The 18,490-nt window shown below is 51.5% G+C and overlaps 1 protein-coding gene across 2 annotated transcripts in view; it reads left to right on the top strand.

Annotated features, from left to right (window-relative positions):
- Nucleotides 1–18,490, top strand: part of LOC311524627 (cysteine-rich protein 2) — a 58,316-nt gene that overhangs the window by 33,569 nt on the left and 6,257 nt on the right. The window contains exons 2-6 of one of the 2 annotated variants that reach the window (XM_084635912.1): nt 2,513–2,592; nt 4,466–4,560; nt 15,262–15,319; nt 16,068–16,205; nt 18,356–18,424. In XM_084635912.1, coding sequence (XP_084492038.1) covers nt 16,115–16,205; nt 18,356–18,424 — 160 coding nt within the window. In that variant the 5' untranslated portion in view covers nt 2,513–2,592; nt 4,466–4,560; nt 15,262–15,319; nt 16,068–16,114. The remainder of the gene's footprint in view (nt 1–2,512; nt 2,593–4,465; nt 4,561–15,261; nt 15,320–16,067; nt 16,206–18,355; nt 18,425–18,490) is intronic. The other variant, XM_084635911.1, reaches the window with a different exon arrangement.

Genomic DNA, 18,490 nt, shown 5'->3' with positions numbered 1-18,490 from the left:
AATGCTGTAGGAACTGATTTATGGGTTTACAGAGCCACTGACAATGATCCATCGCATTCTAAGGAGAGAACCAAGAGATAGTAAAAAGAAAAGGAGTACTTGTGGCACCTTAGAGACTAACCAATTTATTTGAACGTAAGCTTTCGTGAGCTACAGCTCACTTCATTGGATGCACGTAGCTCACGAAAGCTTACGTTCAAATAAATTGGTTAGTCTCTAAGGTGCCACAAGTACTCCTTTTCTTTTTGCGAATACAGACTAACACGGCTGTTACTCTGAAAGAGATAGTTAAGCATTTGAAGGAAGCCGATGAGACACCAGTCCTAAAGAAAGGCAGCATGGCCTAACCCGTTTCTATCTGGTAACTCTAGCTTGGGTTTCTGCTGAAGGAAGTGGACAAACATCGGGGAGAGATCTAAGCGGCAAGAGGATGCTAGAATCCCGAGTGAGAAGTGGGCCTGGCGCACACAGCCAGCCTGCCTACTGCATTGCTCCAGTTGTGTGCTGGTATAATGCGCTGGTTCCAGTTCTGTTAACCTGGTATAAGAGAAGGGGGAATCGGATCGCTAAACCTCCCAGGCAAACACGGTGAATTTAGAAGGCTAATGGCTGACTGGAGGGCGGAGGATGGTCTTCTAGGGAAGGCATTTGGGGCCTGGGATCTTTCTCAGAGTAGGTGTGAGTGCAGTGACATGGCCTGCTAGCTGCCCAAGGATGCTGGGGGTAATGCTAAATAGCAACATAGAGCGTAGGGATGGCAGGAGGTAGGTCTGGAGCAGGGTACAGCAAGAGTCATTATGGGCAATTATTCTTCAGCCCCCTGGGCCCTCACTGGCTGGTGTTCCAAGGTTCAGTCCTTTTCCCCCTCCTGTCCAATATTCTTGGAGCTGTAGGGAGAGCCAGCACAGAACCAGGGCCGCAGTGCCAGGAGTACCTGGACAGCACACATTCACAGCACAGTCCAAAGGAGGGATTGCAGCTGTTGGGACTAAGCCCTGATGCATCTGAGGTGATGGTGGAGGAGGAGGGACCTTGCCACAGACGGCACCTGTTGGATCTGTCCGCAGCCATGGGGGCTCCTTGGCTGTGTCCTGTGCCTGAACACACAGATAGCCACAGTGTGAGAAACACCCCCTTCCTTCTGTGCCTGGCCAGGGGATGACCTTGGTCCTTTTAAACATCAACCTGATACACACTGTAGCCTTAAGACTCAGCTCCTGCCATCTCTTACACCTGGGAATGGAGCCTTGGGCTCTGTGGAAGCTATCTGTGGCCCAGAACGCAGCAACGTGGCTGCTCACTAACATGGATTGGTGTGATCACCAGTCACTGCGTGGGCTTCCCATTGAAACCAGAGTCCAGTTCAAGGTTGCTGCTCTGGCTTTCGAAGCCTGGCATAGTAGTGGCCTCAGAAGGTGTTGATAAATTGGAGGGGGTTCGTTCAGACAAGAACAACGGGAATGAGTTAAGGGATAGAAACCATGCCTTGTAGCAAGAGACTCAAGGAGGTTGGTCTATTTAGCTTAACAAAGAGAAGGTTAAGGGGGGACTGACATGGGGAACAGATATTTAATAATGGGCTCTTCAGTGTAGCAGAGAAAAGGTCTAGCACGATCCAGTGGCTGGAAGTTGAAGCTAGACAAATTCAGATTGGAAATAGGCTGTAAATTTGAATAGTGAAGGTTACAAACCATTGGGATAATTTTCTCTATCATGGCAATTTTAAAGTCAAGACGGGATGTTTTTCTAAAAGATCTGCTCTAGAAATGATTTGGGGGCAGGTCTCTGGCCTGGATTTTACCGGAGGTCAGATTACCTGATCACAACAGTCCCTTCTGGCCTTGGGATATATGAATTCCAACTCTTCCGTGCGGTGATGAGCTTGCACAACAGCTTGCTCCCTTGGGGGAAAAGTAGTCAACAAGCAAGAGGAGCCCCGTTTCCACAAGACACAGAACTTTCCCAGAACCTGGACTCAGGCTCTTGAATGTGCTGCCTTTCAACATAAGAGACCAGCACCCTTACCACATGCAAACTAAATGCAGAACCTACCTCTTCTGCATGGCTTTCCCCTCATGAGGCCCAGAGGCACAGAGGCATCCTTGCTTCACATAATGAAAAATTCTAGTAAGCTCTGCTCCTTCTAGCCAGCAGGGCTGGGGGGAGAGAGTTTGAAATGTTTAATCTTTGTGGAAGGCACAGCAAAGGGTGACCTTGCAAAGCCTAGATAAGATCGGTGTTGCTGCTGGATCTGGTCTCACATAACATCTTTGTTTAGTGTGCTGAGTGGGAGAGGAGAGATACTAGATGTATGGGCAGGAAACACAAAACGAGATTTCACTTGGCCCGGTTAAGCGAATGCATCTGGGATAAACAATCAAAGCCATTCCTGTTCAGTAGGTGGGAGAAGTCTGGGGAGCAGCGATAGAGAGACTGACCTAGGGTCAGAGAGATGAACTTGTAATGTGACTGTACTGCACAAGCAACTGTGATTTTTTTTTTTTTTTTTTAGGCTGAATACACAGATGCTTTCCAAAGTGTGTGGTTAATATCGTCCCTTACTATATATGGCTCTGATGTGACCACACCTAGGTGACTGTGTTCCTTTCTGAGCTCCTTCTCCAAGAATGCTGACAACCCAGGGCCTTTAGGGATGGATTGGACACAGCCTTGTTGCTAAAAGTCAGTTGTGTGTAAACGCTCTTTGTCGGCACTTTTGCCTACAAAATACTTCCAGCCTCGCAAGCGCTGTTAGTTTTGTCGTCAGGAGAGTGCTCCTGCCAACAAAACCGCGTTCACGTTGCCACTTGTCGGCAAAACTTTTGTCTTTCATGGCGGGGGGGGGTACCCGTGAAAGTACAAGTTTTATCGACAACTTCGCAGTGTAGATATACCCTTATTAGTGACATGGCTGTGTCGCTAAAAGCTGTGTAATGTAGACAAAAGGGGCTGAGTTGGAGTGGAAGTGCTAATGGACTACAAACATTTGAATAGCAGCGGGATCTTTAGGGCGGTACAAAGAGGTATAAAGAGAATCAATAAATAAAAGGGAACATCTCTGATATTTAGCCTGTATCTTCCTGCCAGTGAGATTATGAAATGGTTGGAATAGTCGCCAACGCCCAGATTCTCAAGGGACTCCCTCCCACAGCTGGGGCCATTTTTTTCCAAAGAGCCCAGCTCCGTTTAAACAACTACAGAATTGCCAGACCTTCAGCAGTGCTCTGCCCCCAGCAGCTCCTGCTGGGACACCCGATTTTAACATGGGGTGCTGAGCTCTCTTGAAAATCTGGAACAGTTGGAGACTCCCAGGAAGCTGCATTCCTGAAGACATCTTAAAAATCCTCTGGGACTAGCAGGCAATCGGGACTGATCCCCAAACCTACCCTTTGTATGGGGAGATCCTGAGCTCCCTCCAGTCTCGCAGTGCTGCAGAGAGGTGTGTGGGAGGGGGGAGACACTAGGCCCACCCCTGACTTGTGAGGCAGTGCCCTCTGGCAGTGCCCTCAGACCCTCCTCACTCCAGCTGTCTCAAAGGGCTCTGTTCACAGGTCTCTGTCAGTTATGCATATAAGGTTCTCACCAGGGAGAATGTCCCTCTGGGAATTGGGCTGATGGGAGGAAAAGGGGCAAATTCCCATCTTCGCTCATAAGCTCAGGTCTGCTCAGTGTTGTGGTGGGAGCGCTGAGCTACACTGAAATGTATTAGGAGTCAGCAATTCAGTAAGGAGATGCTCCTTTCACCAGGACATACCATGGTGCTGGGGGGCTGTGATGCAGGAAGAGCAGGCTGACAGATGAGACGTAAAATCCAAAGTCTTGACCATTTGTGGTTATTGATGATCCCATGATGCTTTTCACAAGCATCAGCCGTTAACTCCGGAGTCTTGGCTAAAATCTAGCTCCAGGGAATTGTAGTCTGCCTAGAGTGTAGACTTCATCCTGCAGAGCTTTTGTTTTTGTGTTTTTTGTAAAGCACCATTTATACTTGCAGAATAAAACTTCCATCAAACAAGGGATTCTTCTGCACTTCCTGACCTTACAATATGGGGAAGTGTCACTCTGAGCAATTTAACTGCATTTTGTTAGTGAGCCAAGTGATTCCTGTGCCTCTGTCTAGTTGGTAGAGAGCTGTGGGGTCTTTTGGAGTGAAAGTCAGACAATGAATTTTTCCTCCCCCGTCCTGTCCTTTAACTTTCCCTGATAAGTCAGGCTTCCCTAATAGGTCATAATACAGGAGAGAAGAGAAGCAAGGTGATTAATTCATGCTGCAGACAAAGTCAGTATGTTTAGTAATGTTTGCTAAGAGCAGTAATTGCCATTAGATACAGACTCCAACAGACCTGAATCCTGCCCCTCTAGCTTGGAGTGAGACTGCTGGGCCCTGTTCTGCAGGTGTTTGCTTTTTGCCTTCTCTCTCCAGCCAAGCTGGCTAACCCTGCTCTTTCTCTTGTCTTTCATGCAGCCGAGAAAGTGACCTCTTTAGGCAAGGACTGGCACAAGTTCTGTTTGAAGTGTGAGCGCTGCAACAAGACCCTGACCCCCGGGGGCCATGCTGAGGTAAGAGCAACATTAGAGCATCAGTTATGCATTTGCCCCACCCTGGGTTGGGGAAAACGTCCCAGCGGCATGTGAGTGGGTCTCAAGTTTGAGATGATGGAGAGTCAGAAGATGCTGTTGCTTCTGCTGGGATGGCTAGGAAGCCCACCAGGGTAGGGCTATTACCCCAATAACCGGGTCTCATCTCAGGGGATAAGAACTGGCTGTAATAATATACTAGAGGGTTGCACGCTTCATTGCTTACATAGGCAGAGCTGGACACTCAGCCACCTCCTCACCCCCCCCCCCCCATGTGGATGCACTGCCCAGCTGGGAGGCCTGGTTTGGGGGTGGGGGGGTAGGGAGTGAGGGGCCTGTAGCAGCCTGATCTCCACTCAAACCAGGCCCACAAAGTGCCTGTGTGGTGCTGCGGGTGGTGATGGCTCTCTGGTGCCCTGACCTGGAGGTCGCTGCCTCGCCCCTGTATCTCAACTTGTAGAATCATAAGTTAGGTTGGTGGAAAACAGGCTCTTCCGGTTTTATGATATTCACCAAAACCAGTAGGATTCTGCCCATTGGTACCTCAAACATTCCCTGAAATTTTGGAACAGCTTGGATGAGATTTTCAAAAGTTATTGTGTTGCAAACAGACGGAGGAATGCCATTGAGTTGAGTGTAAAGGCCTCACTGTGCTCTGCTAATTCAGAGGGTCCTGGATCTTCGGACGTTTGGGAAAGCGGGAAGCTCTTGTAGCCCTTTACTTTCCCATTGCACAGAGTGCTCCTAGTGCTACCTGAGTTATCATCCCAGGTGTTTTCACTAGGTTAAATGTTGCCCGTTCTGCCATGTGTGCAAGGTGAGAGAGCTGCTGGGGAAGGAATGGAAGATAGCACAATCACCAAACTCAAATCAGCATTTGGGAAGATGCCCTGGGCAAATCCAAGACAAGCAGTGCTGGCTCTGAGCTAGACAGGTTCAAACACAGCCTTTCCAAAGCACTCCACCCAGCCATGGTAAAGCAATAGAAAGAAAACCCTGTCTGCAGAGTCCCCACCCAGTTAAAATGAAAAGGAGTGGGTTACCCAAGCTCTCAGAGATGGGTGCAGGCGAGGCAGGAGTTGGAGATGCGGAGCTTTCCAATTTGCATTCTTCATACAGCTATTAATGGATAAGAAAATCTGAATTCATTTTCAAATGTAAATATTTGGAGAAAGATAAGAACCAAGGCCCTGCTGAACTTTGGGGAATGACCTTGCGCAGTGCCAGGATCATCTTGTTTAACTCTCACTTGGACTCCACTCCCTTCAGAAGCCCTTTAGGAACCAGTGAGCAGGGGAATTTATGGAATAGGGTTCTGAGGGATGTTGGGGGATGAAGGTCTGAATAGAGATGTTGGGTAAATGGGGCTGTGAGTGGATGGTTACCCATGGTCATGACGTATAATGGGGAGGGGTCGACTGGAGGCCCTAGAGGACCAGACGGTTTTCTATATGCCACACTGCAGATTCTCCCCTCTAAGGACATACAGCCTCCATGTAAACCTGTGCTGTGTAGCTGGAGATGACACTCCCCAGAAGGCTTGGTGGTTTTGTACTGCTTTTCTGAATCTCTTGGTTCTGGAAACCGGGCTGGATGTCTGGTAAAAGTGGGCTCCGTTGTGAGGCTTCTGGACCTTGATGCTGCTGATACGGTAGTGAACACGCCAGTCAAAGTTGCAGAACAGAACCATTTCTGTTGTAACCCCCATTTTCCCCTCCTTCCCATGCTTGATCTCAGCTGAAAGGAGAACTCCATTGGGAAACGGGAGCATAGTTCAGTCAGCCATTGCAGTTGCTATAATAGAGTGATAAATCTGGCATAGGAGCTGGAACTAGGGATGCTGGGGGTGCTGCTGCAGTCCTTGGCTTAAAGTGGTTTACAGTTTGGTTCAATGGCTCTCGGCACCCCTCTATACAAATTGTTCCAGCACCCCTGAAGTCTGGTCTCTGTTAGCCTGACCACTAGGTATTTCTCCTGCAGATAACTTAAACAGTGAAGAGTTGAAGCTCGTCACACATTGTCCTGAGGCTTGGCATCTTTCCTAAAATTGAGGGGGGACTTAAAACTAAACAAATTCTAAGAGCATAGACAATCCCATCTGAACTGAAGCTACTAAACAGAGGCAATTTCTGTTTGGGTCTTTTTTAAAAAGCAAAAACAAAAGGGAAATTAAAACCAGTTTCCCTTTTTTTAAAATTGCCAAAAAGCAGGCAATTAAAAGAATAAAGGTTGTCATGGTAGCATTGGCTGGGCCACTTTCACTTCCTGTGTATCTCTGGTATGTATTTAACAATTTAAATGGTAATAAGTTACACATTTAACAAGACAACTGGAATAGAAAACTGTCCATCTGTGCAATGACCCTTGGGCCAGATCCTCAGCCCTTGGTTTGTCCTTTGGTGCTACTTCCACAGAGTAAACGGCCAAACTCCCAGTGATTGCAGTGGGAGTAGAATTGGGCCTCCGTTACCTTCTCAGAAATCTGTTCCTCTATTCAGGGCAATAAAGGTGGCCCAGGGAAATAGCTGAATGCTTACTCTGCTCTCCAATTTGCTAATACAAAGCACACTAAAGTTTATCACACACCAGCCTTTGCAGCAGTCTGCTCCCAGTCAGCCCCCTGGACATGAGCCTGGTGTTCCCTTAAGCTCCTGCAGTCCTAGTGCCCTTTTAGCGTGTGCTATGTGGTTTCCGTTGGGGGCAGCAGCTGGTTAGGGAAAGGAACCCATGTGAGGCTCAGTGGTTCTGCCAGGCCTTTTCTGCTGCATTATGTCCTCTCCCTGCTCATGGACCCAAAGTCGCCTCCTCATTTTTAGGCAAGGTTTGCTTGATCTTGCCCCTGCTTGTCACAGGAGATGCGGGTGTATGGGAGGACCTTCAGAACTGACTTAGCAGCGTGAGCCCCATTGCAAGTCACTGAGGCACTTTTGAAAATTCACCATGCAGTGCACATAGCTGGTGCTAGACACTGCCCTCGTAGCCTTCTGCCCTCGAGGAGCTGGACCTCTGGGTAACAGATACTATGCTGAGCTCTGCCACTGGGAGCTGTTCGTTGTCAGGATTACCCTTGCTCCCACTGTTCTGCTTGCATGCTTTCCCAGCTGGTCCCATTTGTTTGTTCCTGTGGAATCAAACAGCACAGAGAGGTTCTGCAATGAAGAACTATCTAAGAGAAGTCTCTGAGTTGGGATGGTGCCGGTTTTCCCCTCTGTCTTGCTGTGAGCTTGTACTAGGATAAAGGGCCAGTGGTTCGTTGCAAAGCTTGTGTCTTTCCGCTCAGTTTTCCCTTCTCGCAGCCTGGGAGCCCCTCCCCGACGGCTGACAATCCCATTTCTGTCTCAGTGGGTTTGGCTCATTGGCTTCTTCCTTGTGTTTCTAACAGAACCCAGGCCAACAGAGCTATACTGTGATTATTGCTTCCTCCTCTGTGCTTCAGCATCTGCTGTCATTACAGTCCTTATGTTGCAGTGGCAACTACTGCAGGCAGATGTGAGAACAGTGGCACGTGGGTCTATGTCAAGCTGTTCTGTGTCTTGGAGACAGATTTATGGCACTCTGTTTTGTATTAAGACTGAATTCACAGGACACTTTACCTGTTTGTAGCAGTTTTAAGATCTGTCTGATTCCATGCTCTGCTGCTTGAGTAACAGAGCCTGTGTCGGAAAATGGTTCCTCTTGGCCTGTGTTCCCATCTTGGAAAGCTGGTGTGTGTGTGTGGGGGGGGGGGGGGGGGGCTGCTGGGAACAGAGTGTGCTGTGTCTGTGTCCAGAGGTGCACATGGAAACCTGGGAGTCCCTGATGGGGACCTGGCAGAGCTTAGCAGAAAGCAGCCTTCTCAGATGTCTCTGCTCAATCCATCTAAAGCCAGTGTCACAATAAAAATGGAAGGAGGCAGCTTTAGCTGCTTCCATGAATGGCAAACTGCAGCCTCAGCCCGAGGCAATGGCAGAGATGGCATGCCTGGAACAGGAGGGCTTCCCTTTCCTCCCCTCCAGGTGAAGACTGGAGGGCACTGGGAAAAGGAAGAGTTTATGCCATCTTGCTCAAAGGTGGCAGGTCTTTCTCTCTCCAAGGCCAGGTATAGCTTTGTGCTTGGGCTTACGCAGTCAGTGAAGTCTGGCCAAAGCACACAGGGTCTGAGCTGCAGGTGTCCCTGATCCAGGGACGAATCTGCCAGGACTTTACTGGAACACTGAGAATCCAGGTGTGGTCTGCATGGGAATAGGCTCAGCCTAAGCCAAACACCTGCTCAGAGGAAGCTAGCTGTCCCACAATCACCACTGCTGTCACTCAGTCTCTGTTTTGTATAAATTGGGGATCTGTGTCCCTGGAAGCTGGGCTGGTCTCTGCTCTCATGGCTGTCCATCTTGGTGTTACTGCAAACGGTGTCCTGTCCTGGGCTATGTACACTGCAGCTAATGAGCCACCTAAAGGGCTTGCTGGTCAGCCAAGATAGTGCCAATGATGGTAGGCTGGCAAGCTGCGTTGGCCCATCCTGAGGCCTGGCAGGCCCACTTGTCCTCTCCCCCTGCCATGTGTGAGTCCTGGGGTGGGGCAGGCTATAGGAACAATAGGAATGGCCAGACTGGGACAGACTCGAGATCAACCCAACCCAGACTCCTGTCTCTGGCAGAGACCAGCACAAGATGCCACAGAGGAAGGTGCAATAACTCCATAGTTAATATTCCTTGGACTAGGGGGGTGCTGCCCAGGCCCCCCGGGCAGCAGAGAGCTAGCATAGTCCCATGTGCACAAAGGCCGCTGCTGTGTGGCATTGCTTCCCCAGGCTGCAGATGGGGATAGGGTGACCATATTTCCCAAAAGGAAAATGAGACACTGCGTGGGGCTAACCTGAGCCTGTCCCTCCACCTGCACAAGGCTGGCTTGCGCCGTTCACCTGAGCCTCCCTCCCCATGCTGGGCTGGTGTCGCTGCTCACTCGAGCCCTGCTTGCCTGCCTGAGCTCTGCCTCCCTGGATCCTGCGCAGGGCTGGCATCGCTGCTTGCCACCCCGCATGTTCCTCCGGACCCCACTTTTTGACACCATTTTTCTTTATCAAGTTGGCAAGAGCAAATGGGACAAATGCCCATGTTTGTCAAAAAAGTCGGGATGGCCAGGACAGGGCTTAAAACAGGATGTATGGTCACCCTAGACAGGGGGAGCATCCATGGGGAAACTGTCTCTTCCTGGTGGTGCAGGGCAGGAGGCACTGGGGAAGGGGGTCCTAAAACCTGGCACATGACAGCTGCCGCGTAGCCTGCTGGGTCTTCAGGTCTGAGCACCATGGAAATGCTCTGCCCCTCTTGTCAAGACAAACGCTGGGGTGGCTGTGGCTCCTGCAAGGTGGGGAGGAGGTGCGAAGCTCTGTGTCCCCCCACTCAATCCAGGTGGCGCGGGAACAGACGGAACAGGCCACTGGCCTCAAGGGCTCTGAACTGAAAGATGCTCTCTGGCAACTGGCCCATCCTGCCCAGCCAAGAGAGTGAAGCCGGAAGCGAGTGATTATGGGTGACACAGGAGTTAGGGCGACCAGACAGCAAATGTGAAAAATCAGGATGGGGTGGGGGGTAATAGGAGCCTATATAAGAAAAAGACCCAAAAATCGGGACTGTCCCTATAAAATAGGGACATCTGGTCACCCAAATGGGAGTGTCTTTCACTCCGCTCCGATCCTGGAGCGCTGGAGAAGGCGGCTCCCAGGCACACCTGCCTACGCTCGAGGGCGAGGGGATCCCATCTGTGATAACACTGTGGAATAGAAATGAGGAGCAACAGGTGGGGCTGTCTGGGCAGGCTCCATAGAGGAGAGTTCTTGATCCCAGCTGTGGGCTGGGCTTCGCATGGGGAGGATGGGCAGAGCTGTCATGGGCCGGGGCTCCTGTGGGGAGGCTGGGCAGGGCTTTGATGTGATCTGAGGTGTAATCGTTGGATGCCCTCAACATCAGGGAGGATCCTGGGCTCAGCACCATGAGGGAAAGGCTCGGGCTTTTCCCTCTCCCAATGTCAGGGGTGCAGTGCCCAGAATGCAGTGTGGCCTGCCCGCAGGGCTTAGTAATGCATGGCGTACTGGTACCTGTGCATGGTTTGCATTGTCCCAAAGCGTGGCATACTGGCACAGGTTCTTCCTGCGCACCTCTTGGTCACTTGCTTTCGTTCTTGCTTGCTCTTTTGCTGACTGCTCCTCTGTTTAGAAACCTAGGAACCTGCCAGACCTCAAGCAGGACAACCTGAGCCCAATGAATAACAGTCTCCAGGTAGTGAGGGACCCAAGAGCAGCCGCTCCTGCTCTCGGGCTGACCTAGGAATACTGGCTTCTGGGAGAAGTTCCTGGCTGTTTGGAGTTTGATCCGAACACTGAAATGGGAAGATGGGGGAGAGGGTCTTGTCAGCAATGACATGGGGCTGGTGGTGGGGAGCGCTTGGGGTACAGAGAGCCCAGGGGATGTTTGTGGCTGTCTTTTTATGTTACTTTATATACACCATGACCAAAGCTCGGGGCTACTGCGGAGTCCTTGATCTGTATCTCAGTCTCGGGTCTGGGATCAGAGGAAGAGTGCTCCAGTCCAGACAAGCTCTTCATCCCCCTCCGATTTAGGATTCCCTAGTGTAGACCCTGCCCATTTCTGTGACTGCCATGCTGCACTGCCACCTGGGGCTGGGTGGGGTCAATCACAGCTCCTTGCACCACTGCAGGAGAGGGTATGGTAGCTGAGGCTTGAGGATGACTGGCAGAGCTTAGTGGGGCCCAAGTCTGGAATGGCAGAGGGTGATGCAGTTCAGCATGAGACGTGTTGGTGAGAAGCTGTGGGGGGACGGGCTTAGAAATGGAATAGTGAAGTACAGGGGGATGGTAAGGAGCAGAATGGAACAGCAGGAGGCGCAGCAGGTCAAAGACAGGTGTGTTGGGAGTGTGGCTGGCAGAGCTGGCGTGCTACACTGACTCCTAGTCAGACTTGTTCGTTACTCCGTTTCAGGATATGCTGCAGCAAATAGAACAATTTTTGGGGTGTGAAATGTGTGGAAAATCTTGGTACGTTTAAACCAGCAAAGCAACATGGCACGCGAAGTGTCTTGCACCTCTCCCCCTTCCAGGAAGGCTGAGAGTGCCCAGTGCCTAGCAGGAGGAGAACGCTTCTGTTGGTGACTCACCCCGGAGGCATGTGCTTTGGTTCTCCAGAGTCCCATCTGGATGCACCCAGGCCTTCCAGTGTACTGCATGGGAGGCAGCGAATTCGGCCCCTGGGGATGCATTCCACATTTACCAAGGAGACAGACACATGGCCAGTTGACTTCCTTTTTGGCTCTTTGCGGAGCGGTGTGTGCTCAGCATCCCAGCCCTCGCAGAGACCAGCTGCCAGAGCCCACAAATACTTTCTCTTTTCTTTGACTCACTTCCCACTGGTTGGTGGGAAACTGCTGCTGGGAGCTGGAATAACATTCTCTCCTGCCTGCTGGCTGTCCCAGCCCCTGTCCCACCCTGCCCCTCCAATCAATGGCAGTGCACATGCTCCAGTCCTCGTGATAAGGGCATGACATAAGGGGGGAAAACTCTTGCTCCTTATCACTCTGTCCAGAGAGAAAACTGCTTTTCCTCTAAGCAATCCGCCCCTGTTCGATAATGTGAGCAGATAATGGCTCTGATGAGGCAAGCACCATAGCAACCATGCCTGGGGAGGGACCGAGGAGGGAATGGTATCATGGCTTCCTGGAGATGTTCTCTCTTTGTCTTGCTAGTGAGACTGGGGTGCAGAGTGGAGATGGGGGGAATGAGGGCAGCAGCAGGAGAATGGCATGTATAAAGGGGTTTATTGATATGATTCGGGATGGATGCGTTATGCACGAGTGAGTTATTCATGGTGTCAAATGCAGGCTGATAATACCTTATCCAGTCCTTCCCCCTGCACGTGCCGCCATGTTGCAGAAAAGCTATTTAGAAAGGAGGGTTTGTTTGTTTGTTTTAAATGGACTGGCCCCCTCTGCTCCATCTGAGCCTTCGTGTGTGATAAGTTCTCATGGTAACGATCACTGGGAATTTCAGAGATTTTGGGAGGGGTTTTCATTCCATACGTTTTCAAACAGGACTTTTTTTTTTTAACCTTTGACGTTTTCAGCTGAATCGTTCAGTGGTTTTCTTTGTGTTTGTTTCAAAAGAAATGCATTTGGAAATATCCCCTGGTGTGACGAAACTGACCAGTTGGAAATTAAAATACCCCAAAATCAATTAAGACAGATGAGCACCGAAAAATGAAGCTATGTTGCAGCTCCACAGGCTGCACAACAAAGGGTGACCAAATTCAAAACAGAGAGCTGGAACTATGGACATTCTGACTGCTGATAATCGGACCAATTAGTTAGGGGTCTATATACGGATTTAGGGGTGTCACTTTTAAGCACCAAAGCTTGAAAATCTGACCTCTGTTTACATATACAAACTGCCCATGTCCAAGTCTAAAAGTATTATAGTAATAATGCAATCTGAACTTCACAGTAGATGGAAATCACTTAAAATAAATGGTCTGGTCTCACCAGGATGTGTGGCTCCCAAGACATTAAATAATCCCCCAAAATAAGCATATAAACAAGGGAAGTCCAATCCACAGAATACGTTAAAAAGCAAAATCGTATGTTACCGGATCCTTGTGTCATGTTGCAGAGTTTCAGCTCTGAGAGCCCGCTGAGCTGAACTGCCCGTGAGTTCTGATGTGCCCTCTCTCTCATGTGGTTATTTTATGGGATAATTGAATTCCTTTGGGAGATACATAAACATGAAACCCCCAGAATATTCACAGAAGTGAACGCCCGGGGCTGTGTATTTAGAGTGTTAGTTATTGAAATGGATGCTGTGCTCGGCTCTGGATTCAGCTGTGTGTAGCCCTGAGATACCTGAAGGAGGGCACAAGGTGCTAGTGACAGATGAGTTACATTTGGTTCAGTTAGTGCTTTGTGGTAGGCCCCTGATTCACTGGAGTGGGGCTCCACAATTCCAGCACGGGGGGCGGGGCGAGCCATCTCTGGGTCTGTACGTGTTACCAGTGGTGAGTTTGTGTTATGGATCCCTCTCAGTGTTGATCTACACAGAATATTACTCTGTAACAGCCCTCAGCGACAGGGGCTTGGTTCTTGAGCTCAAGCTGTACCCATTCATGCTTCCAGCTCTGGATTTCTGTGGTTCAATCCCCCAGTGGGGTGCTCACCTGCTCACCTCAGACAGGGGGATGTAAACCTGAGAAATCTATCTAGAGCCTTGCAAGGTCCCCTCTGTCACCACAGTATCTGAGCACCTCAGTCTTCAATGCTTTTTTCCTCACAACTACCCGGTGAGGCAGGGCACTGCTGTTTTCCCATTGAACAGATGGGAAACTAAGGCAAAAAGTGACTAGCCCAAGGTCATGCAGGGAGTCTGGGGCAGGGCAGGAATTGAACCTGGGTGTCTCAGGTCCCAGGATAGTGCTGTAACTGCTGGGCTATCAGAAAGGAAAGCCGGTGGGCTATTGATATTACTGTAGATCAGGGGTGGGCAAACTTTTTGGCCCGAGGGCCACATCTGGGTATGGAAATTGTATGGCGGGCCATGAATACTCACGAAATTGGGGTTGGGGTGCAGGAGGGAGTGAGGTTCTCTGGCTGGTGGTGCGGGCTCTGGGGTGAGCCAGAAATGAGTTCAGGGCGCAGGAGGGGGCTCCGGGCTGGGGCAGGGGGTTAGGGTGGGGAGGGTGAGGGCTCTGGCTGGAGGTGCAGGCTCTGGGGTGGGGCTGGGGCTGATGGGTTTGGGGTGTGGAAGGGTGCTCTGGGCTGGGATCGAGGGGTTCGGAGGGTGGCAGGGGGATCAGGGCTGGGGTTGGGGCATGGGAGGGTCTCGGGGTGCAGGCTCCGGCAGCGCTTACCTCAAGCAGCTCCCAGAAGCAGTGGCATGTCCCCCCTCCGGGTCCTACATGGAGGTGCAGCCAGGTGGCTCAGCGCTCTGTCCTGTCCACCGGTGCCACCCCTGCAGCTCCCATTGGCCACAGTTCCCAGCCAATGGGAGCTGCGGGGGCAGTGCTTTGGGTGGGGGCAGCGCGTGGAGCCCCCTGGCTGCCCCTAAACATAGAAGCCGGAGAGGGGACATGCCGCCGCTTCCGGGAACTGTGCGGAGCTGTGGCAGGCGCGCGTGGAGCCAGCTGCTGACCCCGCTCCCCAGCTGGAGCGTGGGAGTGGGACAAGCCCCAGACCCTGCTCCCCAGCAGGAGCTTGAGGGATGGATTAAATCAACTGGCAGGCTAGATACGGCCTGCAGGCCGTAGATTGCCCACCCCTGCTCTAGATGAAGGTAATGGTGGGCTATGGGAGGTGTTCTTGGGCAGGGCTGGAGGTCTTTTGTGAGGAACGCTGTACGTAAGAGGGAGAGCGCAGTACATCTTGCTGTGACGTTCCCTCCTCTTTCCCAGAATGCTCTGCCTGTCTGTGTAAACTGTTTGACGAGTATGTGTAACAGGACTCCCTCAATGTTGGTTTACCAATTCATTCCCTTTTTGTCTCTTCATGTATATTTTACAGACACTTAATGAACGTAAGCTCCTGCCCCTCAGTAATGCCTGGTATTGCAGCTAGTGTGTCCCAGGGATTTGGTGTCTGGCACTAGAGATGCCAGGGGAAAAGCCCCTACTAACCTCTATTTCTAACGCCCCTTCTCTCTCTCTCCCTCAGCATGACGGGAAGCCCTTCTGCCACAAGCCATGTTATGCAACATTGTTTGGTCCAAAAGGTAAGTCTGCCTCCTGACCAGCCTCCCCTTGGTATGAGAAATGGACGTCCAGAGGCAGAAAGATGAATGCTGCCCATTTTCAGGGCTGCAGTGATTCATGCAGCTATTCAGAGCATTTATCCTGTCCTAGGTTTTAACAGAAGAGTTTAGGGCCCTGACAACTGCCCCAGACTCAGGACAGCACAGGCCAAAGCTGTGTGAGGGATTCCTCCAGGGGAATCCAAAGAGCCACCATCTTAGTACTTCACAGCTCCAAATCCCACACTGAGTGGCTCCAGATCGGCAGTGAGTTCAGTGGAACTTGCTCTTCACAGAGCTGGAGGTTAGATGCTTCAGGGGAGAAGTCATGACAGCTCCCCTGCAAACCACAGGGAGGGCTGGTCGCTCAGACAGCTTTGCCTCCCAGGAGGTAAAACAGTCCCAGGAGAGAGCCATGTGGGGTAGAGCTGTGGTGGTGACTACCTCCAGCTTGTGGACAGGAGAGGGGACAGGAGGCCATTTGTAGGAGGCTGCAGACATGCCCCCTTCCCAGCTGTACATCTCGGGAAAGGTACGGTGAGAGCACATCTGGCAGGGCATGTCCCTGGGCCGGCAGAGCAGGAGTGCTGGAGAGACCGGCAGCTCCAGCCGGAGCTGGGAGTGCAGACTGGCCAAGGCTTGCCTTTCGTAATGGCCCTGTGGGAGAGGTGGAAAGACCAGAAGGGCATCTTGGATCCAACAGCCTTAAATGCTGATACTCCCATTGCAGGTGTGAATATCGGTGGAGCTGGCTCCTATATCTATGAGAAGCCTCAGATGGAAGAGCAGCCGGCTTCTGGGCCCATTGAGCATGTTCCGAAGGTAGAAGAGAAGAAAGTCAGTGGCCCACCGAAGGGGCCCAGCAGAGGTGAGTGCCGAAGTGGGAAATAGGCTGGAAAGCCAGCATGGAACTGCACTCTGCCGTGAGAACCTCACCAGCTGACCGGGGAGCTCCGGCAAGGGGGAAGGTGAGGCAAGGGAGGGCTGGGTGGGGACGGCAGCTAAGACTTCATGGCCCTGGTTCAGACCTGCACGTGTGCCACTAGCTGCTGCGTGGCCAGGGACTTAGCGCAGCGACAGTGAAGCTCCACTGTGAGTGGAATGAGGGCACTGAAGCGATTCTGGGTGCTCCCTCTTGCTTTGCATGCGCTGATTGGAATGACCACTAGGGGGCACCCATAGCACACGGTGCACGTGTTGCTGTGGGACTCTCCAGAAGGACCGTGTCACTCCAGACAGGAGCTGCTGCAGCCTGCATTCAGGTGCATGTGGGTCCACACCGTGGCCTGGATGATGGTACAGTGGACCTGATTACGCTCTGGTGGGGGTCTTTGCAGGGACTAGGCCGTATGTCCCCACTGACACAACCCCTGAGGGCTGAGTGGGTGCTATAGCAGGGGGTTGAGCAGGTTTGAGCCCACAGAGCATGTGTGTCCTTGCTGAGCTGCTGAAAGAGCCCTTGCAGGATTGCCCTGTGGTAGCCCTGGTTGAAGCTGTTTCTGATGCGGTGCCCTTTGGGTACTTACCCCACAGTTCCTGGCACAGCTCCCAGAAGCAGTGTGCTCCGGGGATAGCTCAGAAGGCACTATGGGATAGTAACAGTAGGACTGTCAGAACTATATCAGCTTGTCCACATCCAGACTGGCACCAAACCAGTTCCAGAGTGAAACCCCTTAGAGTGAGCTGGCTCATAGACCTGCTGGGAGCTCGTCTGCTCTGGCTGCTGCTGAGATGCTTATAAAGCAAAGTCGTCGCATGGGGGTAGCCTGGCTGTTGCCAGTGCATGTCCCCAGTGTAGATTCACCCACCCTTGGCCTGCCTGCCAGCTCTGAAAGCTAAAGTGCGTCACTGGGTTTGCTCCCGCAGAATTCTCCCAGGTGCTCTTGAAGGCCTATGTCTTCACTGCAAAGTTCACTCGAGTGTTGCCCGTAACTCAAGCTTCGTCCACATGCACAAACCCTTAACCTGAGTGTAGTGGGGCTTGAACTAGAGTTCAAGTGGCTGGCCTCTTGGGGGTACAGGCTGCCGCTTGCATTAGCACAGCTCATCATCTGCTAACCTGATGCTGTGTGTTGCTCGAGTGTTGTTTCTTGCTCAGTCTAACTGCAGTGAAGACATACCCTCGGGGATTAAAGAGCATTGTGAGGAGCTCATGTCTGAACTTTCTCACCCTCTGCCCTTGGGGTGCTCCCCTTCCCCTTGTTGTGCGTCTGGCCCTCCACATCTTTCACCAGCCCTAGGCCTTTCTCCCCTTGCACACTGCTCTGTCTCTCTCCCTGCCATCCCTAGCTGTGCATCTCCCATGTTGCAACCCCCCCCCCCCCCCCGGCTTGTTAGCCCTGAGAGTGTTATCTCCATGTTCATGTTCCACCCAACCTAATCTGCTTAGCAGAAATGACCATGACCGTATGCTATTTTCTTTGCACCAGAGCCATCACTCAGTCACCGATGAGCTATCTCCCCCACGCCACTTTCAAAAGCAAATAATGACGTGTACCAATGGGCTGAGATCTCGTCTGGTGGAGGATTCAGGGCAGAAGGGAGGGCGCTGTTTAATGCAGGCCCTATGCTCATTAAAGAAACTGGGGATAGATCTACACTTGAAACGCTGCGGTGAAGATGCTACTACACTAATGGGAGCACGTCTCCCATCAGCTTAGTTAATCTACCTCCATGAGAGGCAATAGCTCTGTCAACGGGAGAAGCTCTGCAGCCGACATAGCACTGTCTACGCCGATTTTTCACAACCCTGAGCGACAGAGTTATACCGATGTACGTTTATAGTGTAGACCTGGCCTGACTCTGATCTTTAATGGTAGCTTTAGCCTGTTGTTTCTGCAGCGAACAAAAGCCCCCTTCCAAGAGCACGGTTCATTGTTGGTTGCCAGCTGGAGATGGTGAGCTCTGAATTTACCTGGAGAGAGGTCCCTTGGGTGCTGCAGTAGCACTGGTGTGTGTGTGGGATCCATGTAGCTGATTTCTTTAGGGCGTTAAAGAAACTCTTCTCCTGTCTTTCAGCCTCCAGTGTCACCACCTTCACCGGGGAACCCAACATCTGCCCGCGCTGTGGCAAAAGAGTCTATTTCGGTAAGGACCAGGGCAGGCCGGCTTCCTTAGTGTTTCCTGCTTATGCCCCAGGGTCACTTGTTTGCA

Source organism: Lepidochelys olivacea (assembly GCF_965140295.1).
Source record: "Lepidochelys olivacea isolate rLepOli2 genome assembly, chromosome: 8".
Taxonomy (NCBI): domain Eukaryota; kingdom Metazoa; phylum Chordata; order Testudines; family Cheloniidae; genus Lepidochelys; species Lepidochelys olivacea.
This window is presented reverse-complemented; position numbering and strand designations above follow the sequence as displayed.